Source organism: Pezoporus flaviventris, unplaced genomic scaffold, assembly GCF_033815535.1.
Source record: "Pezoporus flaviventris isolate CSIRO_AGI_PZ_B2104156 unplaced genomic scaffold, CSIRO_AGI_Pfla_v1 ptg000079l, whole genome shotgun sequence".
NCBI lineage: Eukaryota > Metazoa > Chordata > Aves > Psittaciformes > Psittacidae > Pezoporus > Pezoporus flaviventris.
This window is the reverse complement of record NW_026892627.1, coordinates 6,726,659-6,753,143: the sequence shown is the minus strand read 5'-3', so window position 1 is coordinate 6,753,143 and position 26,485 is coordinate 6,726,659. Positions and strand designations below refer to the sequence as shown.

Below are 26,485 nucleotides of genomic sequence, written 5' to 3'. Positions count from 1 at the left end.
CACCAATATGGTAACACTACCATCACCATTACTGCTATTCCTCCTGGTTCATATTATGAGCCCTGGAAAGGTAGGATAGAATAACACCACAAAGACGCCAGGATGTAATTTATAAGTAATTTACCAAGAGTTCTGGGGAATCCGGTGACACCTCTGGGAGTGATAATAAGAAGTAAAATTAAACTTTTGGATTTTACAAACCAAAGAAGTGCCAGCCTGACAGCTTCAGAGATTGAAATCTTTCTTGATGCACAGTGAAAGCAGCCTGAAGTAGTTTTAAAAAGGGGATAAAGACAAAAACTCATTACAGTGAAACACTTGGTTATGATTATGGAAGTAATTGAGCCCAGCTTGGAGTCATAAACTTGCAATTCTTTTATGGGGTGTGAGCTGGACTTGGACCAGACGGAGAAAGTGGTGGTTTGTATTTCACTTTGAAAACGCAGGCTGCATGCTCTGTTCAACCGGCCTGCAAATGGTGTTTGGGCAGTACGGCCTTTTTGTTGTTGTGCATTGCATCGCTTGTGGTCTTGAGCAAGTGTTTTTAGAGCAAAGATCTCTCTCACATATTTATTTGTGTGTTATTTTGAAATATTTCCCAAGTTTTCTATTTATATGAAATACGGTTGCAGTTAAAATCTGGTGTTGTGACGCCTGTAAGCATGGCCCAGCACCACTGAAAAGTGGTACAAAATGTTTCATTTTGCCAACAGCAGCCTATAGAACTTGAAAGAGAAAATTAGAGAAGTCCCAATTTTGTGGCATTTTTAAGGACAAGGCAGAGAAACGGGATCCGTGTAGAAATACAGATGTGATTGCTGCTTTACCTTTCTACAGGTGGATATGAACTTTATTTCTTTGAGCAATTATGAAAACAGAGGGAATTCTGAGCAAGGAAAGTCTCAGCAACGATAAAAGGGAAACACTTGGTTTTGCTGATTTGCAGTCAGAAGCCAATTGAAACGTCACTTGTCACTAAGGGGATACATATTCTTTTTAGCCTTCCTGTTTTGTGCTAAATTAGCTCTTAAATTTCAAGGAGGAAAGTACTGTTTTTTCCATTTTCACACCAGAATAAACCCTGATAGGACTAACTGGTCCCTATTGCCTGGTCTGCACTCTGCTGCTGGTCTTATCTGGTGACCAAATCTGAACACTCAACCCCCATTTCTACCTTGTAGAAAAAAAATCTTTGCATTGCATCCCGAGAAAGGAAGATTTTTGTTAAGTTTGTGCTTGAACAGTCATGTTAAATCACTGAGGGGTGGTACAAGAGGTGATTTTATCCTGAGAGATGAAGAAATGTTAAGTAAGAAGTGTTGAGAAGAGGGAGCTGGGCCACATATGGGGCTTTTGGGGTTGGATTGGAAATGACTTCTGACATAAGACTCCTTTCCTTATGTGGCCCTGTGAATTAATGAAAACTAGAGCAGAAGAAGATTTATCTTTTCTACTTTGTGTTCTCCAACATCCCTTTTATTTGAAAACTAAATGGTGGTTTAGGGGGTTGGAGGGCTGGCGTGAGCAGAGGTGAACATTGCTGGGTGGGTGGCACATGCAAGCAGCTGATGGGATAAAGGCAAGAATTGGTGTAATGGAGATTTCCAGGGGATGTGGGTCTTTTTTGGACTTGATGCTGGGTCATCTAATGTCAGACAAACAGATGACTTGGGACAAGAGGGTGATGGGGCTGGAGGCAGGTTGGTGAGTGGTGAGCATATAGTCTGCTCTAAGGCTGTGGAATACCTCAGGTCTGGCCAGCTTAGCAGATACAGCAGGACTAGGGAAGCATTTCACACATGCATGAGTGTTTGCTCTTTCCCCCCCAGTAATTTTACTAAGCTGCCTGATGCTTAGAGTTAGCTTATGTATGGTTTATAGAAGGGTACAGTGTTATTCTTATGCAGCTCAAGAAACATGATGTGCTCTAAGTAATTTGGGAGACTTTAAAGTAGCTTTACAAGAGTCCATTTCATGGCTGTTTGGAAGGAATTTGTGTTTTCAGCCTCCAGGACATAGATAGCCCCAAAGGAGCCCTTTGAAGCCCAGCTTTTTATTATTAGTTTTACAAGATCCTTCCACTGGAATCATTAAGAAGATGTAGTATCTGTGTAAATGTATCTGTTAGACCATTAGCTGTAGGCGACAGAAGGATCATACTCAAAACACTTAGTGCTTTTTCTTAACAAATTACTGTGCAAGTCAGTTGTTAAACAGCATTGTTTCATATTCTGGTAGCTGTGTGCAGAAACATTAGGGTCTTGCTGCTTTCCTTAATAAGCAAATGAGCCCTCCCTGTGCAATGGCCCTGCTTGATAAGGTCGTCAGTGACTATACATCCATGGCTTCAATCAAAAGGGAGCTGTTCCCATGCAGAAGCAATGCCAATTCTTTATGCCATTAAAAAGGATTTTATTTTTTTTACTTTCTGATGACATTAAGTAATTCCCAGCAGTCCTTTGGCCACTGAAGAATGAGGAATGCTTTTCTAAGGGCAGCAGACTTGAGGTCCAGATTGCATTGGTGTTGTATGCAGCACTTCTTGCATCTTTGGCCAAGTAAAGACTCGAAAGGGAACCGGTAACTGTCTTCAAATATGTCAAGGGCTGCTCCAGAGCAGAAGGGAACAATCTGTTCTCCATGTGCATAGTGAATAACACAAGAAGCAGCGGGTTTAAATTACAGCCAGGAAGATTCAGCTTTGCACTTTGGAGCTGGTTTTCAAATGGGAAGGACTGTGAAGGTAGGGCATCGCTGTCATGGAAGTAGCTGGAGAGCTGGCCCATGAAATGTGCTTATGTTGAAAGCCAGAGCTTGTCCAGCTACTGCTACTGTCTCAGTCGTGGTGGCATGAACATGGCATAAGGAAAGGAAGAGACAGTGAAGATGAAGTTTGCAGAGGTTAAATGTGGTGGTCACACAAAGCCAGATGGGGTGTGAAGAACCTGACACTTCCTACAGCTCCATTAAAGCAAATATTTAAGTAACACTGACACTTTCCCCTTCAAATCCTTCAGTGCTCTCATTGCTCTGCCTGCTTCTTCTCTGCACTGGGTGAACAGTGAGCCTCAAGGGAGGGGCTGGAGAAAGGGCTTTCCAAAAGCACTGTGCTGACAGGTTATTTTATGTAAAAGATTGAATTTTGGTGAAAAGCACTGGAATCTTCATTTGCACAGCTGAAACAGGGCCACAAAGATGGGGTAAAAAGAAAGTAGGAGGACAAGTCAGGGTGGGAAAGACTAGGAACAGCCTTAATTATTGTGGTTCTTCACTTGAGTATCAGTGAGAGCCTTGTCTTGTTAATAATTTGATTGGATTATTTTAGTCACTAGGTGGAAGAACAAAGGTGCCCAGGAGACTGTCTTCTTCCACAATCTCCATAGGGTAGACTGAGGGAAGACCCTGGTAGCTGAGGATGGCAGAAGAACCTGCTGTCATCTCTGCACCTTCTCTTGGAGATAGTGATCTTACTGAAAGACCAGAGCTTGTAAGGAATCTGTGTTGATAAAGATGTTTTCTGCAGCATTCACGGCTGTTTTTTCTTTTCCTTTCTAATGATATTAAGTCTCAGAAGCAACCATGGGCACAAATTAACAGGCATGCTTCTTTGTAGAAGAAAAATGTGGTATGACCTTTAATTCCTCTTAGGACTTAAAAAGATAAGACTCTCTTTACTCATATAGGATTTATATAAAGATCTGAGCCTCAAGTTCCAGTGATGTCCAGAGAAAAGGCTGGTGCTCTGTGCCTAAAAAAAGCTTTTGATTTAACTGTACATTTACTGTAATCTTAGGGAAGTTGGCTATGATAGTTTGATCGTGCCTTGGTTCGTGCTTGCACCCCTTTCCAGCTGCTCACGATGCAGCCTGTGCTGATCAACCCTTTCCTAAAAATAAACAGTTCTAAATGTACCGACTCAGAGCCTAACGTAAGACACCCAGTCAGCTGGGATGAGCCACAGCCCCGTGTTTGTCTCACTGAAAAGACCATGAGGTGGATTTCATTTTTGTTACAAACAGCCGTCCTGGGCGCCGTTTGCTTTGCAAACAGCAAATTAGAAGTGAATAATTTCTGCAGAGCATATAGATATGCCTAGCACAGGGAGGGCATGTTGCTAAAGAAAGTCCAGCCCATCGCTCTAGCTACAGTTTCCAGAAGGTCTCAGCCTTCTTTTTATGAATCGGCAGAAGCTCATTCCCATTAATCCATTAGTCATTAGCCACGGAGGGCCGGGCATTTCAGAGCACACCGGCAGGCAGCTGGACTATGCTGTCGCTGCAAAGACCCAGCACACATGAATCAAAATAGTTGGGTGATGTCATGTCACGGTGCGAGCGTGCCCGGGACGCTGGCTGCCAGGAATTGTCTGTCCAGGGGTGGTTTCCTTTTACAGCCTGTTTAAAGGGTCATCATGCCGAGCTGCACATGACAGTTCCCTTCAAGAGAGCTTGTGGCTCCTTTGCATAGTTAGTATGTTTTAAATGAGGGAGCTTATCAGGTGGTTCCTGACCCTTTCCGCATGAACTGATCCACTGGGAAGCGTTGCTTCAGTCTGCAAGGCTTCTGACGGCTGACGGATAAGAGCTCCGTAGCTGCAAGCTGGGCAGACTTTGAACTTCTCCTATGTCCACAGATACTTTCAGGCAAGTTACTGGACACTGGAATTAAGGCTGGAAGTACCCGGCATGCAAGGTTTGGCAGCCTGCTGCAGAGTGGCTCTCCACGCAGACCACAGCCCAGCACCTCGGAGCTGAACCGCTGGCAAGCTGGACTTCTTTTTGCAGCCACATGATCTTCCCGGAGCTTTGTTTTTTCACACCTGGGCTTTTGGTGTAGGTGACACCTCGCCCTGCCCCTCGTGCTGCCTTTTGTTCTTCAATCCTGGGCATGACCGACAGCTGCTGCCGCACGAGCGCATGTTTCATCTCATGAAGCGTTTTGGTAGCTTTAGAGGGAGCAAGAAGAGAAAGGAGCAGTGCAAAAGCTTGGAGAGATGCCAGTCTGATCCTCGTGGCCTGTTTGGTAGGGACCCTCTGCATTATCCATCCAAAAAGGAGGGAGATTGGTATTTGGGAGAGGGCAGCAAGTGGGGCATAGCAAATAACTGAGCAACAGTTTTGTGCTTCCTAGTTTCATTGACTGAATCGTGAAGTTGTGTGGAGTTTATTTCTATGTTAGTTTTAACCAGAGATGAACACCTGAGTGGACACCTTTAACACATACCAAATATAACCTTTAGCAAAAGAGTGATGGTATGGGAAGCTTTACAGTAAACACTAGGGAATACATTCAAAAGGGGCTATTGACTAATGTTACTTTAACTGAAGGATAGTAACTAAATGCTATGTTAGGGCTAACACTGTATATTGAAAGATTAATTTGAAGTAGAGAAAAATTGAATATCAACGGTAAGTAATGCATTAAAATCCATATCTTACTGATAATGCAGTTATCGATATAAGTGTGTTCGAATTTCAAACAGGGACCGTTCTCCATTTATCCAAAGCTTTTTCTGGTAACTAAGTATTAACTCCAGTACAGGCGCCGAGTTGTTTGTTTAGGAGTGTATCTATCTGTGTATCGTATGGGGATCAGCTGGCCACAACCTCACAAGAGCTTTTACAAATGGATCTGGCTGGTTTTCTTAAGAATAGTGGAGAAATATAATGTTTAATGCATTTCTGATATGGACTAATAGTAGCTGGTTTACAATTCTGGTTTACAACTCTGGTTCCTCGATGACCATGAGTGCTGCTCAGAGGTTCTGTCCTGCAACTAAGAAGTTTAAAACTGATGTTATACTGAATCAGCCACATAAGGCACCATTTAGAGAGGCTGACTTGTACAAAGGGTAGGCAAGGCTCTTTTTTACTCCCTATCAGTCAGGAGTCACTGTGTTAAGTCCAGCAGAATGACAAATGAGTAGTGTTGGAGCATATGGATGGTGTGGATACGTACATACAGATTTAGCGATGGGGAGTTGCAATTGATGGATGAGTGGCTACCCAGAAAGCTTGTTTTTCTATCATTTAATGTTTTGCAAGTTATTTAGTGGACATTTGTGTTGTTTTTAAGGTGTCTTTCTTGCAGATGCTTCTCCCTTTTTTCCTGTTTTGTACAGTTAAGTGTTTTTAAATCTAAGGTACCACGCCTTGTTCTGTATTCCCCTAAATCCATTCCACCAAACCTGCCTGAGGGTTTCTGCCGGAGTGGTAATAACGGCGATGTGAATGAGACATGACTCGGGTCTTTCGAGTTTAACAGTGTCAGCAAGATGCAAAAAGACCAGTAACAGAGTTTATGTAAAGTTTATTCCCATATTTCTAATTAAACCCCCTAAATTCTCACCTGGGCACAAACACATGGTTATCTGTTGATTGAGTGATTAATGGCATTCGAAACCACCCTCTTGTGGTTTCATTAGTGAGATGTGAATAGCCAATATTTGCAAAAGGATTTGCTGCTGGAAGCACCAAACATAGTGTTGTAAGTCTGCTTCCTCGAAGTCTAACTCTAAACCTCTCCATTATCTTCCTCCATAGAGAAAATAATTTATCCTGCACCAAGAGCACTGTCTATATAAACTGTAATGTTTGTGACAGAGTTATAAATAACAGTTAGAAGTGTAATGCCAGAAATGCCAGAAAATATGCTCCTTCTTATCCTCATTCCCATTAATCCAGCTCTGTAACTGGCTCCAGTGGTACACAGTGAGCATTGGTCAGAGCTTTCTGCACAGTACTTACTCTGCGTACTTTGCAAATGCCATTCTTGTAAGAACGTGACCAGGTCAGCTCCCTGCATCGCATTTCCATCATGAACAGAGAGCTACCAAGTCACAAGAGTCAAAAAAAGCAAATGAGATGTGTCTGCCTGCCTTGGACACTGCTGCAGGGATTGCCTCTGCCATCCCAGCAGAGTCTGGATTCCTTTTGGGAAACAGGTTACACGCTTGCAAATGCTTTTATTCCCCCCAGATGACCTTAATCATTTGCAGGGCAAAGTAAAATCAAAAGCTTTGCATTATTTATTTGCATTATTTTCCAGATTTAATCTGTATCTCATAGCCATTAGGCCTTAATAAACACTTTCTGGGCAGCTTTCAAGTGCTCAGCACATTTTGTGATCAGTATTAGTGGTGTGCAGGAGCGCTAGAAGCAACCAGACTTGGTGGCTCATCACACACTGATGGATCCCATTTAGTTGTTGTCTGCTATCAGGGATGAGAGACGAATGACAACAATCCAACATGGGCTTTCCCACCCTGCTCTCACAGGATGGCCATACTGCCACTGCAGCCTTGCTATAGCTGAATGAGCTTAGATTGTATTCAGGAAAGGGGTGGAAAAGGAAAGAAGAAGAAAAAGTCCCCTGATGACCCAGAAAAGGGGTGCTCTCTCACCTAGTGTCATTGAGTCAAGAATTTCTGATTTTTCATGGCCATGTCTGTAAGTGTTTTAAGGAAGAGTCCTCTGGTCACTGAAAATAGGGCTGGGCCATTGCAGCTTCTTGTATTCGCAGGGTTAGATACCATCAGGCCACTGCAACTGAAGTTATCAACTAGTACATTCTTCTGCGTATCAATTGAGCTGAACCCTATCCTTCCTCTGCAATGATGAAGAGGTTCACATCTTGGTAGAGAAGTGGAGGGTGGCATTACCAAGGATGAGCATCTCTAATTCCCTGGGTTTGGAGCCTTACAAGTCCTTTTACGCCAAGTGAACAGCAAAAAAAGACCTAAGCATGGCAAAGCAGAAGCAGAGAGGACACAGAGAGGGGAAATGGCAAAGTGTGAATGAGCACCAGGAACAAGTGAGAACAAGGATAGTTGTGGGGTGAGGGCAGCTTTGTTCCAGGAGAGGAGCAGCCAACAGACCTCGAAGCTTGAGCTGTGCTCCAAAGAGCAGGGAAGCTGATTTAAGCAATATGATTTAAGCAGGGCTGAGGATGAGGATTACGTAAAATTTCTCCAGCCTCTGGGTCACCACCAGTTTCCTCCTCCCTCTTTCAGCTGCTGCTTGCCTGTGCAGGGTTGCTGGCAGCTTCTCTGCCTGCAGCTCTTGCTGCAGCCTGGTGTGTTGTAAATAGATAGGCTCTGTGGCATTTCTGCAGGGGACAACGTTTTGGCCCCAGTGAGACTAATTGCAGTGGCCTTTAAAGGACACCATTTATTCCATGAAGGATTGAATGACACATGCAAAAGGTATAATGTTAAAAGTGCTTCTTCCCTACGTATGGTATGAGTGCCCAGTGAAGGAGCTGCTTTGCAGCACATGTGGCTGCCATGACCCTAGCGCTGCCTTGTGCTCGGCCATTTAGCCTCAAACCATGTCCTTTTGGAGGCTTTTAGCTGCACTAAAGTGCCCAGGAGCTTCTCCTTGCCCATTCCTCTCCTCTTGGGATTTGTTGCTATGGATTTTAATCAACAGGGACCAATGCTGAGCCCCAGCAAACCGGGTCCAAGGGACTCCAAGCAAACCTCAGTGCTGCCCCTTGGTCCCTGACCTGTCCCACCTCAATAGCAACCTTGATGACAATTTCCCTGCCAGCTGTTGTAATGAAGAGCAACTAAATTAGCACTAAATGAGGAGTAAGCCTGCTGAATGACTCAGACCCAAATACATACATGGCAAACATGCTTCCGCCTCGCCATGTGCACAGATCAGGTGAAGGGCAGGGGCTTGTTCCCAAGTCGCTCTGTAACTTGCTGTAGCCACGCTGGCAGCACTCAGTGTGTATGTTTTATCTCATGTCTCTGCAACTCCTGTGGGATGGAGGACTTCTGAGGCTGTAGAGCGGATCTGGGAGGTGCTATATTTTACAGTATCTCCAAATACTCAACCCAAGGAGAAATATGGGTACAGGTTGTGTGTCCAGCAAAGAAATCATACTCTCCTTCCCGACAGCAGAGATGTGGCAACTGCATCAGTGATCACAACGAGGAGCTAATGTGCCATAGGATGAAACCAGCTCAGACAACAGTCCATGGGCAAGGTCCCAATAGCAGGTGGTTCACAACCTCTACAAGTGCAAATGGAAACCCAGGGGATTCTTCAGCCTGGCTCACATCACCATTTATTGGCACAAGCCACGTTGTGGATAGTTGCAATGAAAACGTGTAGGAGTAGGACAGAGAAGCGACTACAAAAGGAGACAGGATTTGATCTCCTGCTTCTCCAGGCTGGGGAGCTGCAGCTCATCTGGCACTTTTCCCCACAGTGGGTGATGCTGTTTGTGGGAGGAATGGAGCTGAGATGTTTATTTTTCTCATTGTGGTGGGAAGTTTGTGTTATGAGGCATTGGGGAAAAAATCAGGGTGGAAATGTTTCTGAAGAAATTAATGAGAGTGAGGAGGCTGCTGCACGTTCCAGAGGCTGCCTTAAACGAACTGAAGGAGCAAAATCCTGTTGCTTCTGAAAAGCAGCTTAAAACCACCAGCATCGGAGACCAGCCATGACAAACTGAGACCGCTTTGGTTTGTTAATGATTTTCTCTGCTGGTTTTCATGCTCTGCTGAGCTGACAGTGATTTTAGAAAATGTGCAGCCCTGGCTGATGAGTACTGATTAATCTTGTACTACAGCAAGCTCTGAGACCTAGAAGCTGTGAAATTTCTGTGGCTGGTTGTCAGGAAGGAGAAAAGCAGTGACGAGCAGGATGAAATGTTTGAGACTTTTTACTTTGCCGTTTTCTGCTTCCTTACAGTCACTGTGCATTCTGAAGGGGGGGGGGGGGACGGGGGGGGGAAGGATTATGCCCATGACAATAGAATCAGCAAGGTATTTTGAAGGTATTTTATGTAATCTAGAAGAGGGCAGATTTAGAGTAGATATTAGGAAGAAATTCTTCCCTGTGGGGATGATGATGCCTTGCACAGGTTGCCCAGAGAACCTGTGGCTGCCCCATCCCTGGCAGTGTTCAAGGCCAGGCTGGACGAGGCTTGGAGCAACCTGGTCTAGTGGAAGGTGTCCTTGCCCGTGGCAGGGGGTTCTAACCAGATGAGCTTTAAGGTCCCTTCAAACCCAAACCATTCTGTGATTTTATAATTTTCAAGCAGGTACCAGTAAAATGAGATAGAAATAAACCCCAGAAAACCTCTACTGATTCGGTGGAAATTCAGATAGAGGTTTACTGATCGGTGTGCTTTGCCCTGGACTCTTTCCCCTGCTCCCTCCCTGGTGCAGAGCCCAGTGTCCTCCCTCTGCAGCCCTTAAAGAAGACGTAGACTTTTTACCTGCACAACGAATTGCCCAAGAATGCAAATCCTTCTCTATTTTCAAAGGAAGTTGTTATCTGTCTGAAGGGCAGGCTGTACATGGGAAGGTACAGTATGTTCTCAAGGCACCAAATTACAGATCAGTGCTGCAAACGAATCTGCCCACCCACACTTCTTCCCAGTCCTGCTCCAGGCAGCTCTGTGCATCTCCTCACAAAGTTTGATCAAAAATACCTATATTACTATAAATGACTGAATTACTCAACACTGACGTACTGTTATCAACAAAGTGGTGGGTGAGACCAGCAGGGCCAGCCTCCCATTTGGCAGGCTGTTTTACAAACTACAGGTTTTGGGCAAGGAAAGCTCCCATCTGGGAGCTTATGGTCCTTGTTGGAGCTTATGGGTGCATGTGTCTGTCCTCCAGGCACAGTAGCAGCAGACTCCAGTTTTTTGCTGTCTTAAGGATATTTTTCTTTTAATTCTGCTGCTATTCAATTGGTCTTATTTGGAACAGCAGGATAAACGTTATTCCTGAAAGACAGACTGAAACTAAAAGCAGATCTCGGGACTGAACCTAGCTAAAGTTGTGAAATGCAAGTACAGGGAGGGTTCATTGAGTTGGAAAAGGAGAAAATGAGAAAGAAGGAAGCTGGGCACTGTGAGTGAAAGTAGATGCAGATGCTGCCTGTATTTGAAACCAGATGATATTTATATATTTATCGGGATTTCCTTCTTCTATCCTTCACTGTTATCTTCGGGTAACAGGTCACTTGTGATAAGTATCTAAGGCTGGAGCCTTATCTTGTAATACAATTAACTACCTGATTCATTTATGAGGTGAAAAGAAAATAATGTAGATAAGGCTTTCTTATATGATACTTCACTTTAGTGAACACAGCCTGGCGTGCCCTCATGATGGATGCTGGAGGGTTACAACTGATGTACCAAAAATCACTGCAATTACTGATTTCTGTGCATCCTCTCACATCTCTATTGCACTGGATGGGAATAGTGTAGGGGTGATTTTTTCCTCTCCTTCTTTCACTTGCACTTTTCAAGGGCTCTGACTTTCAGAAGAATAGCTGTATGAGAAGCTGTTACCCTATGCTGACTTTCTACTTGATTTGAATGGGCCAAGCTAGACGACAATTTATTTATACTCCCATGCATCTATATTACAAATCCTGTTGCCAGGCTTTAAAGGCAAGCCGAAATCTGTTTTCATGGCCTAAAATTCCACTTGGCAAAGGCATTTAGATAGGGGGTACATTTGTTTAATTAGAAATCAATGTTCTGGACTATTGACTCCTTGCTCAAAGTTTCAGTGACTTGCCCAAGAGTGCATTTTCAAATATGTTGTTAAGGCAGTTTGTTTGTCAGGTTTATTGGATCAGCAAATCCCAGGAATTACCAGGATTCAGCTCTTTTCTACTTTCACCTTTATTCTTGTCCAACCTAAAAGCAGTTTGAGGACTTAAAAAGTGCTCAGAGTGGTGGGATTTAACATCTCAAAATTGTTTAGCCATTTTATTGTCATTGCAGAGTCGTTCTGAATGCAAAGGCTTAGGTCTGGAGAGATGAAGGGCTGCTCTGTGAGATATCATTGTGTGCCTGGCAGGCTTGGCTTAGAAGCTTGAATTCTCCATGCCAGAAAGGTCACACAGCCTTACTTGGTTTAAGGACAGAGCCTAGTGCTGCATCACACACTTGCACTGAAGAGTTCCCATCCTGTCTTTTCTGCTCCTTCTTTGATAAACTCAGGGCAATTAAGCTGGAGGAGGAATAATAGAATTAGCTGACATTAATTAAGAGCATGCTGTTGTGTCTTCAGAGTTTTTTCTAGGCATTGGAAAACAGCTGCTTCCCAGTGCTGTGTTTTCTGTTGGGTAACAAGGACCCTTTTGACATGCATGGAGCTACAGTCACTGGATTGTTTACAGATCCTGCCCATCTGGCCCCACGGTTTTACTTCAATCAGTGCAAGAATTACGATAGTGTACGCAGGATTCTTGTGACAATCCTGCCTTTCCTGGCAGGCAATGCTCCTGGAGAGGAACAGATGATTTGTGCCACCCCTGCTGCTTGTATGTAGTATAATTGAAGATAATAAACAAGAATAGGGCAAGAAATCCTTTTAAGAAATATGGATGAGGGAGAAATGAGATGGAAAGTCAACTGGAGACAAAGTTTGCAATGGAGAAGCTCTTGCTGCAATAATAGTAACAAAAGTCTTGTGGGTGTTCAGAAGTGAGGATTGTACCAGTCTTCTTGAGAGAATGACTAACTTAAAAGGATGAGAAGCTGCAATAATGCTGTCATTTTCCCGGGAACATACCTGAATTTAGGCATGGCCAACATCCAGGGATCGGTATGGGGACTGATAATGTTCATTGGTAGGCTGGTTGATGAGGTGAGTCTATGCAGCAGTACATGCCAGGCACTGATGACTGACTTCCAGTGAGAAGATTTGGGGGTTGTTGTGGATATAATCTGGAAAATGACCAAAAAATGTGTTGTCATTATGAATAGGGTGAACCACTGTCGTGGTTTAAACCCAGTCAGGCAACTCGTTCACTCACTCCCCCCCTTCTTTCCCTCCCCGTGCTCCCGGAGGGACAGAGAGGAGAATCGAAAAGAATGCAACTCCCACGGGTTGAGATAAGTTTAGTAACTAAGGAATAACACAAATCACTACTGCTATCACCAATGATAATAATGATAAAGGAAATAACAAGGGAAGAGAATACAACACCTCAGCACCAGCCGACCGATAACTCGCTCCCCCCCCAGCCTGACCAAGCACTGACCGATACCTCCTCACCTCCTCCAACCCCACATCAGGCCGAAAGTCAAAACACAGCACTGCACCAGCTACCAAGAAGGAGAAAAATGACTGCTACTGCTGAACCCAGGACAACCACATACTGGGCTATGTTAGGAGGAGTGAAGCAGTCTGGTCAAGGGAGGTTATTATCCCACTCCATCTGGTGCTGGTGGGATGCACCTGAAATAGAGTGTCAAATTTCTGGTCCCCCATCAGAAAAACGCTGGGAAACTGGAGAGGGTTTCCCTGGAGAACTACCAAGATATTTTGGGACCTAGAGCAGATGTTTGGGGGTCTGTGATGAAAGGATGAGAGAAGCAGCCTTCAAACACCTAAAGGGCAATTTCAAAGGTGGTACAGCCAAACTCTTCTTAGTAGAGGCATATGGTAAAAGAAGGAGTAAAATATGAGTTTGTGTCTGAGGAGGGTCAGAATGGATGTTAGTAAAAGCTATCTCAAGAGGGTAGTGTGACAGGTAATTTAGAGATGTTGTGGGATCTCCACCCTTAATGATTTTCAAGACTCAGATAGCCAAAGTCATGGCTGACCTGGTCTTGGTTAATACCAGACCTGTTTTGAGTTGGACACTGGAGAAGACCCCCCCAGTCATCCTTTCCAATCAACATTTCTGTGATGCTCAGCTGTTCAGTTGCAAGGAAAGCTGAAGTTGCAAATGTCCTGACTGCATCTTTTCCCACCCAGTTCTCAATGCTGGCATAAAATTGTTCTTGGTTTGATGAATATTCAAGAACAGAGGAACTTCTTGGGTAGAGGCAGCTAGTGGTGCTTGTACAGCTGATTTATATCAGCAGAGCAGCAGCAGGAGATCACTGTGAAGACCATTCCCAACTCATTTATTGGGCCAACAAAGGCAGCAAGAGGTGTGTTTCCTACGCAAGGCACCCAGGCTGCCTTCTGGCTATTTCATTTACATTAAGCATCACCATGAGAGCTGTGGGCAGTTATTAATGCCCCCCTGAGCCGAGCAGTGTCTGGGCACCTCCAGCAGCTGCCCCACATTGGGTCATGTTCGTTTACCAGCCAGAGGAATTGCTGTGGGACTTGGTTTGTATCAGCTATGTGTCACTATAGCAACTCTTCACTTAACCAGTCTCTGCACTAAAAATAGATCACCTTGATCTCAAGGAAAGAAAATCAAAGGAAATCAAAAGGGGCAGTGATAGCAAGAGCTGCAGAGTTAGCTATTGACTGAAGGCTGCAGCATTTGAAACCTCTTACAAAGTGTCTATCATGTAAAACAAACATTTGAGGGGAATCTATTTATCCAGAACCCCATTTTGTCAGTGGGTTTGAAGCTTTAGCTTATGAGAAGGATGTGTTTGCAGTTATCACCCAGCACACAGAGGATGCTGAAAACTGTGTGGGATGTTGCTTATCTTTGGTTAGGATGTGTAAGGGATCTTGTCTTCCAAGTAAGCTGATCTGCAGCTCTTTCATTAGACCCGATAGCCTCCTGTGCTCTTACATAAAAGTTATCAAAATCTCTACTCGTTTATGAAATTGTTATTGGTATCTGCAGAAATCTGCGAGGGATGCAAGCCTGCAAAAAGCTGAATGCTGTTAGCAAAGTTGTCACTAAAGCATCTTGAAGTTAATGGGAGTTGAGTGTTTCGGCACTTGATAGGGACAGGATACTCTGTAAAGGAAGTGCAAATGATGCTTGATCTTACTTTTCCTCCAAACCCAGCTAGTGCTAACATCCGAAGGGAATAGAATAAATCCTTGTGAAGATAGGGCAGTAGGTGTGAAGGCAAAATAGTAACAAGATGAAAAGCTTATTAAGGAGCTACAGAATTCACTGAAAATGCCTTTGATCGGAAAAGAACCGAACTTGCAGGAAGACAGCTCATATATCACAGGCAGTGTGTATGATGCTCAGGGAAGGGTTAATTTAGCTTCCAGAGATGACTGGAATTAGCATCATGTATTCAGCATTATCAGTCAGCAAGGGTTTGCTCTTGATAAAGGGCCAGATTATTTTAATGACCTTTTTGGGTTGACAATTTGCAGACGTAGCTGATATTAAAATGCACAGGTGCTCAGCCGTCCCTGCCCTGTATACTCTGATTCTTATTTTTTATTTAGTAGTATGAATTTTATTTTTTGTAATTATTTCATCTTCCTAGAAATAAGATAAGCAGCTTTTGATGGTGACATGCACCATCTCAGGAGAATACCTGTGCAGAGTTGGAGGGTTAGAGACAGTACTGACCCTCAAATCCCACCATTCTTTTCAAGCTTAAAGCATATTATTGCAAGGTAAGAAAGTAGAATTGGTCCTATTGCATTTTTTTACCTCACTTGAGACCCACTACTTGTACACCGTCTGGGGATTTGACCCATATTCTTCACTTCTTCACTGGGTGTTCTTTTTAATCAGCTTTGGAGCTGTGAAGGAATTGTAGTGTAAAGTAATTATAAATCCTAAGTGCATTCCCAAACAGCAGACATGGAGGTGTGAAAATAGAAAAGTAGTGGGTTTTAAACAGAAGAAAGTCATTCACTGAAAAAGTTCTGTGATGCAAAGCCCATGAGCCAGCCCCAGGCATGACTGCCCCTCTATCACTGTATTTTGGGGAGCAAGAGCTTCATCAACAGGCATGTTTGGACGAATGTCTCTAATACACCACCGTTAATGAAGAGATGAGAACAAATGAACCTTGGTCACCGTACGTGCTCATTCAAAAACTTATGCAATCATAGCCAAGTCTTCTGGGGATGTTAGTTGCCATTACTGGAAGTGATAGCGCTATATACACCAAAAGGCAAAAATTCCCCTGTTTAGGGCTTTTACATCCAGCTTCAGCCTGGCAGCAGATTTGGTACGGACACAAGATTTGCTGTAGGAAAAAGCAGTAAACTGGTTTTTACCTCTCTTAGATGGCAAGACACTTAGAAGAGCTTCTTCTGCCTCTAAAGAGGCTGCTGCTTCCACTGAGCTGCAATAAAAGTTCTCTCCTTACCCCAAAGCAGATGACAACTTTCTATTGCTATCAGATTCGGGTTTATTTTCTTCTTTCCTAAAAGGATACCAGAGTTTTCCTTTATCTCAACCAGCTCTTTCTTTAAAACTTTATGGAGATCCTTCCTGACAGTGGTAATAGGGAAAATTAGAGACATATGAAGTCTATTTGAACTTAAAACTGATGTGTGGAAAACCAAGGGTCTTACTGTAATTCCTTGCAAATTTTTCCCCAAGTAAACACCAGTCTGATACAGAGCACATAGCAAAGCAGCAAGTTTCCTACAAGAAAACCCAACAGTGTAAACTAACCTTGAGACGTAGGAGACTAATACATAAAAACTGCAATAAGACTGAGAAAAGTAATCCTAACCATGGAGACTTCTAGAGAATTTACTATGTTATGGGAGCATGCTGCCAGCTGACATGAAAGCCTACTACAAAAGCCATGAGTGAGCAGTCTTCTTTAAAATTTAATCACAAAACCATCTGGGAGATCAAGAGATGCTGCTTCTCTTCTGAAGGGAGCTGGTGGCTGGTCAGGACCTGGAATGATATACTCGGTGCTTGCTCTCAGCTGAAAACTAGATCTGTGAGGCTACAAGAATGAAGGGGAAAGTCAGCCTAAACTAGAAAAGAATTTGACTGAAGAAATCATAACAGCAGAGGGTTCTTTTTCTTTGTGTGGGGATGGGGAATATCATGAGTCTCATTGCAGCTGACCAGCTGCCATGGTAGCTTTGTGGTACTTCATCAACCCTGGGTAACCACATAGACTGCCTCTACTGCAGTTCCTGCTGTGCAAAATAACTACAGAAGCCAACTTTAGATTAGTTAATATCTAATTTAAAGGAGAATAGTAGTTCCTAACTGCCCTCTAATGGAGTTTGTAACTTACCTTGCTTCTCAGGCAAGTTTTGCTGCTGTGCTGACACGGCTTATCCGAGTGTTGTGTTTAAAGGTGATTTGGATATGTCTCCTCTGCATTGCAGGCAATGCAATTCCAGCTTGCATTTTTGTCCCTAACTTCCCTGATAGGGGTCAGGAATCAAGCAGTTTTCATCCTGTCACTGCTGTCGCAACATCTCATAACCATAAACAGGCCACGTAGATTTGGACTTGACTCTTCACGTTTCTGAAAACAGCAGCCTGAGCTCCCCTGTTCTACACTCCAAAATAAACACAAAAAGGAAGATTTGACCTCAAAATGCATTAAATATTCAGTAATAGATGGAGCTTCTGAAAATCAAATGTAATGCCTGATGTCTTTCTGCATCTTGTTTTAAGGCCTTCTCAGAGACCCTTGACTATTTGGACTTGGGCACTACCACATCTTGACACACTTAGGGGGCTGAGAGATTTTGATTAATAGCATGGGTAACTCCTTATCATTGTGTTATTCACTCAGTCTTAGAATATCTTTAAAAGATGGGCACCATGGGCGTATCATTTTACGAATGGTAAAGTTTAGGCTATAGAAAATTAAGTGTTTTGTCATAATCAGAGAGTGGATGGCAGTGGAATCTCACACCTTCTGCTTAGGTGCGAGATTACGTAACTATTTTTTACTGCTTTGAATGTCATTTTCAAGTAGAACATAAGAACAAATGTACCAGGTCAGGCCAGTTATCCACCCAGATTAGTCTCTTTTTGTACCAACTACCAGTAACACAAGTACAGGGAGTAGTGTAAGAACAGGACAAGAACATAAGGATGTTTCCCATTGTACTGTCCCAACCTCCATCACTTTGTGGCTCACGTACTGAGCTAAAGCTGGTATTTGGCAGACCGTGATGAGCTTTTCTCCCAGCATCTTGTCCAATTGCATTTCAAATCCAAACTTCTAGCACATACAGAGGCACCTGTTCTGCTGTTTAAGAATATATCAGAAGTATTTCCTCATATTTTTTTTGAGCCTCCCACTGCTGCTTTCATCTGATGCTCCCTTTCCTGTTTGCCATCTCCATTCCATGCCTGATTTTGTAGGTGTCCATCATATCCTTTCCCTGCAGTCATCTTTTCGTAAACCGAAGTGTTACTCCATAACAATCATCCTTAGCAGCCTTTTCTGCATCTTGTCTAGTTTTATTGAGTCCTCTTCGAGGCTGGTCAGTAGAAACCCTTGGTCATCTACTGCAGTGTATAGCATCGACTCACATCTGCACCTCTGTATTATGAAGCCTACTTTGAGCACAGCCCATAAGTGACCAGTTAGGCAGGACAAGGATAGTCTGTCTAACAGATGGGAAAATTATAAACCTGAAAAATCTTACGATGTGATTTATCTGTCTGGAAGGTTTAACTCAATAGCTGGAAATTTTTTTTGCAAAGAAAGGGCAGAGAGCAATCAATGAAGACAAATTCAACTGCACAAAAAAGCCTACAGTAAATTAATTACCTGAAAAGTGGAGTTGTGTATTTATTATTTCCTTGGCTTGTGTCTAACTATCTAATCAGTCTTTGTACATGTCAGCAGCACATCCATAATAAGAAAGTGCTGTGTGGAGTGTGTGAACTGGAATTAGAGATGTGATAATCAGCCAAACCGTTGGAGACAATGTAAAGGCTGCCTGGCATTTGCATTCCTCTAACTGAGGAGAAAAACCTTATATGTGCAAATGAGTTGTTGGGTGGCTTTTTTTCCTTCCTGGTATGTTGTAACCATGGGCAAATTGCTCTCAGAGCAACACTTCCCCCGCAGCATGCCAGGTCACACTGGAGTGCCTCCATGCCTGGTTAGACCTGTTCCAGTATGGTGGTGACAGCTGTGCTGTATTCAGTTAGTATGCGAGGTGATGTGGCAGATAGAGGCATATAGAAGTATATATGCCATAGAAAAAAAAATGCTGATGGATGGGTAGGCCTACAGTTTTATGATGAAGAGATCACAGCTGTGATTAGAAAACCTAACTTCCCACATGTACAATTCTGATAATACTGATACATCCCATCAAGATGTTGTGAAAGTAACAACTACAAAGGGAGACTTACTTTGTGATCCTCATAGTGCCTCAATGTCCTAAACTGTTATTGATTCCTTAAGTAAGCAATCTGCCTGTCTCCTGGTTATTCTGGCCAGCCTCCAGATTTTCTGTCTAAATCCTCCTTGGCTTGTATCTTCCCATATTCTGATTAGCATCACAGTTACAAGGTTATCAGGGTATAAGGAGAGACTGAAAGCAAAAGGCTGATGTTGCAGAGGGAAGGTGTGAAGTGCTGAGGGGATAAAAGCAAGGTTAGAATTGATGAGTAGGACAAGTTCAGCAAAGTCTGATCCTAAATCTAATAGCAGCTCTGAATGGCTACCAAATCTTCCATGCCTGTAGGAGGAGAAAAGCCACTGGTATGCTACTATTCAGTCCCTGTGTTTGGCCCCTGCCCGTACTAGTGTCCCTGCTTGCTGTGGCAAAAAAATGGGGCAGAAATAGGTGAGACATGAAAGGTAAAGCTTGTTCATTTTAAAGATTTTTGTGACAAGAGCTTTTCTGACATACTCCCTAGAGCAGACTCATCAAAGCTATTCTTTAATCTATATAGTTTTAAGCCATTCCTGGAAAATGACATTGCTCTATAAATGAAGAGCATTCTTCTCCTCCCAGCAGCTGTTCATCAGCTAAATTGAGCTGGCAGAAACTTTGCACGTTTTAATAGTTCAGATAACCAAAAGGTGAAGTGCCAGCTCACCTGCAGGGAGAGCATGTCCTTGCTGGGTTACACAGCCCAACGCATAGACCCTCCTGCTCTGAAAAGCTGGATATTTAATTCCTCAGGACTACAACTTGAGAGGGAGACAGAAAAAAAAGTCCTGTATGCAGGCCTAAAGGCACCTGGGAGAGGTCTGTATCCCTTTTTCAGTTTCTAAACTTCAGGCTCATTATTCCAGAGCAAACTTGCTCAAGGCTTAGACCATACTAAATGCTGTGTTTAAGTGGCAGGTGTAAGAGCTCATCCCAGCTCAACAGGCATTTTGAAGAACAGGAAACAGGAAGAGAGCTTTAATGCCTGCAATTTAGGAGACAGTTTGAAGAGCACATAGTTAAAGACACAAGAACACACTGTTCACTGATGGATTGGAAACAGGAACTCATATGGAAATCTTGAATTTATTCCATAATCTAGCAGCAGAAGGAACGTTTCAGGACAAGAGATGCAGGGAAAGCTGATTATGTTCTTTGCAATAGTATTCTTCATCAAAGACACTGTGGAGATGCCTTCTTGTTAAACAGGAATATGAGAATATGAGATGACAGATGTAGCGGTACACTGAAAGAGTAACGAGTCACAGCTCTGTGTTGCTTACTTGGGCATTGTGAAGGATGTAAGAACAAAACAGCTGAACTGTATTCAAATGCAGTATTGTGCAGGAAGGTGATATGATGATGCAGACTGGTTCCCTTCTTGCTCTCAGACCTCTTTTGAACCTTGAGAAAAGACCTGACAAAAGAAATCTGACTGGTGCAATTTTAGAACCCCTTATGAGAGGCTGTAACAAGAAGAAGAATATCTGTAGCAGATGAAAGTTGGAGTTGTCTTCACTGCACTGGTAGCTTGAGGTTCACCCCAGCTGACTCCTGCTCACATGCAGGAGTTTTTAACTTGGATTAAGAGATGCTTTAAAGTTGAGCTGCTTTGCTCAGCAGGGAGTGGGTTTCTGCTGACACTCAAACTAGCAGGGAGGGGGCAGCTGAACCACGGGGGGTTGCTGCTGCTGCTGCTCAAGTCAGTAGACCTTTTTCTTTTGCTCTCATTCACAGGGAAAAATCAAGTCTAGTAAATCCTGGCTAACAGTGCCGGTGAAGACAGCTTCCACAGGACAGGGCAGGAGCACAAACAGACCATTTTCAATAGGGTAAGATGGGTAACAAGGGGCTGTCATGAGAGAGCGTAGCAGGACTGGTGTTAATAATAGGAGAGGTTGAAAAAGACCAATTGGATATACACAGAACAGTTTTAGTGTTACTTACCCTAGACAAATTTTGCCAAAATATTTCAATTGAGGGGTTTTATTGCACTAGCAGTTCTAAAGAGTCTGTAGGATCCATTTTCTCTATCTGTCATGATGTACCATGGTCTGGGATAGCAATAGCGTGTTCAGTCTTCATTCCACCTTTTCACAAAAGATGATAAGCCTGAGACACAGAATGCTGAAAGAATTCAGCCAGGATGGATTCAGTATCAAAACCAGAACTGAAAATTTTAAGTTTGCTGTTTCAAATTGCACTTCTCTGCTCGGACAAAGGGAATGTTTCTACTGACTGGCTCACCTTTGGCAGCATAGTTTATGTCTAAAACATGCTCCTCTTGAAGTTAGTGTTGCTGATCTCCTCCTTTTCCCATGCATGTTTGCATCATATAGCTCATTTGCCCTACTTGTTGCTTGGGAAGACTTTTGAGGGTAGGACAGACAAACTATCTCTCTTACTTGGGTTACAAAGCAAGTAACCCAGGGGCTGACTTGCTCTAAGATGCCTTCAACTGTATCACTGTCAGTCTTCTGTTTATGTATCCAAAGACAGTGTTTTGTGCTTAGCTATCTTTATCCACACGACTATCTTCAGGTCTCCTATCAGTATGCGTTTTCACTTGGGTTAGTGCATTTGCAGAGGTCTTTGCTCATTTTTCCAATTGAAATAGGTTTATGAAAGGCATAGGGACAAACTGAGACTTCCTGCTGAGCAGTGATTTAGTTACTAATGGTAATATTTTGGTAATTAGAAGGTTCTTTTTAAAAAACTTCACCAAATCTTTAATAATTATGTGCTTTTTGTAAATCATCTTTTTAGCTTTATCTTTTTGTGGAAAGGACATTATTTCAAATAATGATCAACCATAGCATTAAATGGAGACTATCCTTGTTTTTACTTTCTTCAGATTACTTTTATCTCCCAGCAGCACTGTATGGGTTCAGCTTTGTAATGTGTCACATACTCTGACCCATATGGTCCTATTAACCATAGTGGGATTATGTTCATGTGGTTGGTCTGGTCCCAGGTGCTTAGCACTTGAAGGAGCATGAGAACACGTATGAAAGAGGAACATACACATGCAGTTGTCCTGTAGTACCAGCAAATTCACCAGGGTTATCCTGAGTTGCATTAAGATTAAACCTTTCAGGCTGTGTGGATTTTTTCTGGAAACATTGAACATTAGGAATTTGTGCAGGCCCACGGCTGTTTGTGTTCGTCTCTGAGTATTCATAAACCAGTAATCTGGTACGGCCATACCTGGTACATGTGCGTACATCCTCATGCACCCACATACAGTCTCTGTAAGGGATCTGAAACCTTGGAGAAGTTCTGGGGGATGCTCCATCCCCTACACAGCTTCTGTTGTCTCACAGCACCTTCATCCAGCTGCCCTGTGAGGATGCAGGAAAGAGGACTGGGCAGCCCCTGCTTTGGCCAGGCAGGATTTCAACCAACTTTCCTTGTCCTGGTAAAACCTCACCAGTAGTAGCTATGAAAATTGAATTTATTTTTTGCTCATCTGTTTCAGGAAGAGATTTCAAGCACCAGAGCGGAAGAACCATGCAATTAGTGTCTGTGAGAAAGATAAAGCCAAAAGATAATGAGGCCTCCCTTGAAATGAGAGCACATCATTGACTCCAAGATGAACTCACACCTCATTCATCCTGATAAAGGCCACTGCTCTTTTTCTCATAGAAACATGTATCTAGGACAGAAAGCGTTAACAAAAAAGCCCATCCACCCCTTGTGATTTCATTGCAGTTACCCATGTTTGACACATGGGTGCAGTGATTTTTGTGTATGTCACAATTAAAAGCACAACTTGGAGTCTACATGCTCGGGACAGAAAATCTGTTTCTGTAATGGTTTCAAATGTTCCAGGTAATTATTCTGAGGGGGGCTGTCCCACTTTAAAGCTCTTTCTCTTCCTAAGGCCACACAAGCAAAGTGGAAAAATAGTATGATTATACTTGGGAAATGGGAAGAAAGTCCAGAATAAGCTAACTGAGAAAGCCCATTTCTCTGCACTAGCTTTTGGTTGTGTCAGAAGGGAGAGGAGTGGGTAAGAGCAAGCATAGAAATTCAGGCAGAATGGGATTTTTGTAGGTAGTATGTTCTTTAATGTGAGATTATATTTTGGTTTTGGGAAAACTAAACTGATACGTGGAATAACCCTTAATTTCACAATGATGGCAGATTTTGCTGAGCACACAAAGAGGAAACCAGCACATTTTTAATGAACTTCAGTGGCTCACTTGGAGGAAATCTGATGGGCTGTGTGAGTGTGTCTGTCTCTGACAGGCTGTGATTACGTACAGCCACTTTGCAGGTGTACAGGGTAGGCTTTAATTGAGTTAAATCAGGTAGCCCTTTCAGCCAGCCACCTGCATAAATACCCCAAGGTGCTGGCAGGCTCAGTGACTGCATGGTTGCAGTTTTACACCTCTTGGTTGTGGTACAGACATGTTCTTTGTCACAGTCAGCATGTTGTTTGCCCAAAAAATGTGTTCTATGGTGAGATTTAAAAGGATGCTCAAGAAAGTCTGCTGCTGGATTTCAAATGACTGGGATTGCCGTATCAGATCAGGGTGTTAATGTGTACACTGCTTAGAACAAGAGAGGGGAAATGAAGGGTTTATATTTTGTTCCTTGATCAGAGCTTGCTGAGTGATCTTGAATAAATCAGATAAAAAAGTTCCCATTCAGGTGTTGACAGATCACTTCCTAAAGCCCCTAGGAGATGCCCGAACGGTCTTCACCAGTACAGGGTGTCCTCAGCAACCTGTGACTCCAGTGACTCCTCAGTGCCTCAGCTACTGCACTTAGGCAGTTATGTAAATTAATTCTATGGATTTGGGTGTCAGGTCAAGTTTACAGTTCTTGCCTTAACCTCTCTGTTACCCAGCTAGCAAAACCCGTGGAAGTAAGAGCCCCTTACTTCAAGGCTGTGTTTGGTAAGAGCACTAAATGTGGAGGGAAACCTTATTTTGCAAGAATCTCACTGTAATCACCACTATCACCAATCTTCTCTAATTTGATTTACCTGAACTATCAACGTCTGATGCACATTAATATAGGATGATGATCTGAAGGTTCATTCATCTGAGATGAATATGAAATGCTGGTTGATGCATTGTAAAGCTTTGGAAAAGGAGATAGTATTTTTTCTCCCATGTAAATTTTTGCTGCATCTCCAGTGAGTTTTGAATCATGCTGCAGTTCTGAGAATGAGTCTGCAAATGCAGTGTCCTCTCCATAAGTATTTCCGTAGGGGGAGGCAGCGGTACTGGAACTCGTGGACTTTATTTTACCAATGCAGTCACTGAAGGAGAGGCAATACGCTGCCTGCAGTCCAGAAGTCAAAGGCATGCTGACACTTCCAGAAAGGAGGTGTTGGTAGCACAAGCAGTAATGCAGTATGTCACCAAACGAAAGAACAACCAAGAACAGTTTTTTCCACCTGAAACAGATTTCCGAAACTTTTCTGAAGGAGCAGGAGGTGTCAGACTCACAAAACTGGAAAGAAAAGAGCTGAAACTTTGAAAGTTGGTTGGGTTTTGGTTTTTATTTTCTGTTTCCCTGTGTTTCATCTGTGTGATTTAATGGGCTGTGGAAAGTATGTGGGTGAGTTCTCACAATGTAATCCACCTATAAAAAAATTCTAACTGGTCCTGTCAGTGCTCATTAGCTGACATACAGCTTCCTTCATCTCAGCCTTTCATCTCCCGATAGAAGCGGTTTCCAGGTGGAGCCTCTGGGCTGGTTTCCTGTCTTGCCTTCTTTGGCACATGCCAAGCGTGACTCTTCCAAAAGCGGACTCAGTGTGAATCAAGTTCATATGGTGTCCCTGCCCATGGCAGGGGGCTGGAACTAGATGATCTTTAAGGTCCCTTCAAACCCAAACCATTCTAGGATTCTACACTTGAGCACTGGTGAGAACCTGAAATATATGAACTCTGGGTCACAAACTTGTAGGCTTTCAAGCTCCCATGCTTTTATTTTATTTATAAAGTACATGTGATTAGGCTTTCCTGTTGGCATATGATTTATACCCAAATACTATGCCAGGTTAGGCACAGTATCTTAGATGTGTTCAAGAAATTGTGCTTTAACTGGTGATGCATGCTAGTCTAAAGCTATGTGGCTGTGCACAAGTTACTGGTGATAGACCAGGTATGTACTGTCTAATGATACAACCCATTGTGCTTTTCACTGAGTTATTCTGTACCCATCTGTTATTAATGCTGTAAGTAAATGTAGGTTTTCATTGTATGAAAGATCACAGCAGAATTTCTGGGCTTGGCTCTTCAAACACTGTAAAGGCTTCCTCATGCAAATAACTAATACACTGAGGGGCCATTCCTAGCAATAAGTGCTTCTATCAGTTCTAAGGAATTCCATTTTGTTCTGCATAAACCTGGCCCTACAAACAGGACAGGGAGAAAATCATCTGTCCTACTGGGATTACAGAATTCAATTTTTTATAGGGGATGATGCTGAAATATGGCCATGGAGACAGATGAGTCAGAGGTGGCAAGGCAAAGGGACTGCAGGGCAGAAATGTCCCTCCTTACTTCCCACAATTGCATTTGCCTGGGATTGCTGTTACGTCTTCTTTTCTCACAAAAGATATAATGGGAGCTGAATTTACTTCTCAGCTTGCAAAGCATCCAATTGTACTTCCTATATTTCCACTGTTTAAAGCTTCATTTTTATTTTCAACCCTCATTAAAAGCACAGGGTTTGTCAGGCTGTCAGGCTGGGGAGCAGCATTTTATAGGACTAAATGTTAAATTCTTGGTTCTGTTTGGAGTATTCAAGCCTGGTAGTTATCTGTAGATGGCTGACAAACACTAGCTTGTCTTCAACTGCTCTCACAAGCAGCTTTGCTTGATTTCCATGAGGGTTTATTTGGCAGCCACTTAGAGCTAAGAATACATTATCAGTCTCTGCCCAGATCCCCATAACTTGTAAATCAAGCTTATGCCTGGGCTGTCTAGAGGGAGCAAAGGGAGGAATCCCCTCTGTGGGCTGTGGAGCAGCAGAAATCACCCAGGGCCATGGTGAATGTTTCAGCAGCTGTGGTTGTCTTTGCCCCTTTGTGAGAGTATCTGTAGCCCTCCAGCATGGACACAGCAGCCATAAAGTTGATGGAAGGGAAAAAAGATTTGCTGATGCAAGCCTGCTCCTCATCCCAGGAGCATAGGCACCCAAAGGCCTGGCTGGGGAAGGGGATGGTTTGAACTCATCCCTCAGCAATGTTTTGGCTGGTTTAGCCCATCTCTGCCTGCGTCCTCACTGTGGAGTGCAACGACGTCCTTTGCAGAGCCTCTCTGTGGCCTGCCATCTCCATGCTGCCTTTGCCTTTTAAGGTTTTAAGGATACATTTCACCTCCATGCCTGGCAGCTTTGGCCATGGCAATAAAGTATGTGCTGAGTCCTCAGAATAGAGCAAGAAATGTGAAAATCAAAGGTTTAACCTCAGGGTGCTTC

At 43.2% G+C, this 26,485-nt stretch overlaps 1 protein-coding gene and 1 long non-coding RNA gene across 11 annotated transcripts in view; one reads left to right on the top strand and one right to left on the bottom strand.

Moving 5' to 3' along the window:
- The window catches only part of PRKAG2 (protein kinase AMP-activated non-catalytic subunit gamma 2), a 243,861-nt gene that overhangs the window by 123,643 nt on the left and 93,733 nt on the right, over nucleotides 1-26,485 (top strand). Inside the window, exon 1 of one of the 8 annotated variants that reach the window (XM_061474370.1) lies at nucleotides 4,424-5,022. The exons of the other annotated variants lie outside the window; for them this stretch is intronic. Within the exon in view, the coding sequence (XP_061330354.1) occupies nucleotides 4,917-5,022 (106 nt within the window). The 5' untranslated portion in view covers nucleotides 4,424-4,916. Of the gene's footprint in view, nucleotides 1-4,423; nucleotides 5,023-26,485 lie in introns of those variants that run through there. 8 annotated transcript variants of the gene reach the window in all.
- Nucleotides 20,076-26,485, bottom strand: part of LOC133280048 (uncharacterized) — a 48,351-nt gene continuing 41,941 nt past the window's right edge. Inside the window, exons 3-5 of one of the 3 annotated variants that reach the window (XR_009747052.1) lie at nucleotides 22,473-24,932; nucleotides 22,250-22,383; nucleotides 20,088-21,169 (exon numbers count right to left, since the gene is read on the bottom strand). This is a non-coding gene — a long non-coding RNA (uncharacterized LOC133280048). Of the gene's footprint in view, nucleotides 22,384-22,472; nucleotides 24,933-26,485 lie in introns of all 3 variants that reach the window. The other 2 variants (XR_009747051.1, XR_009747053.1) reach the window with 2 other exon arrangements.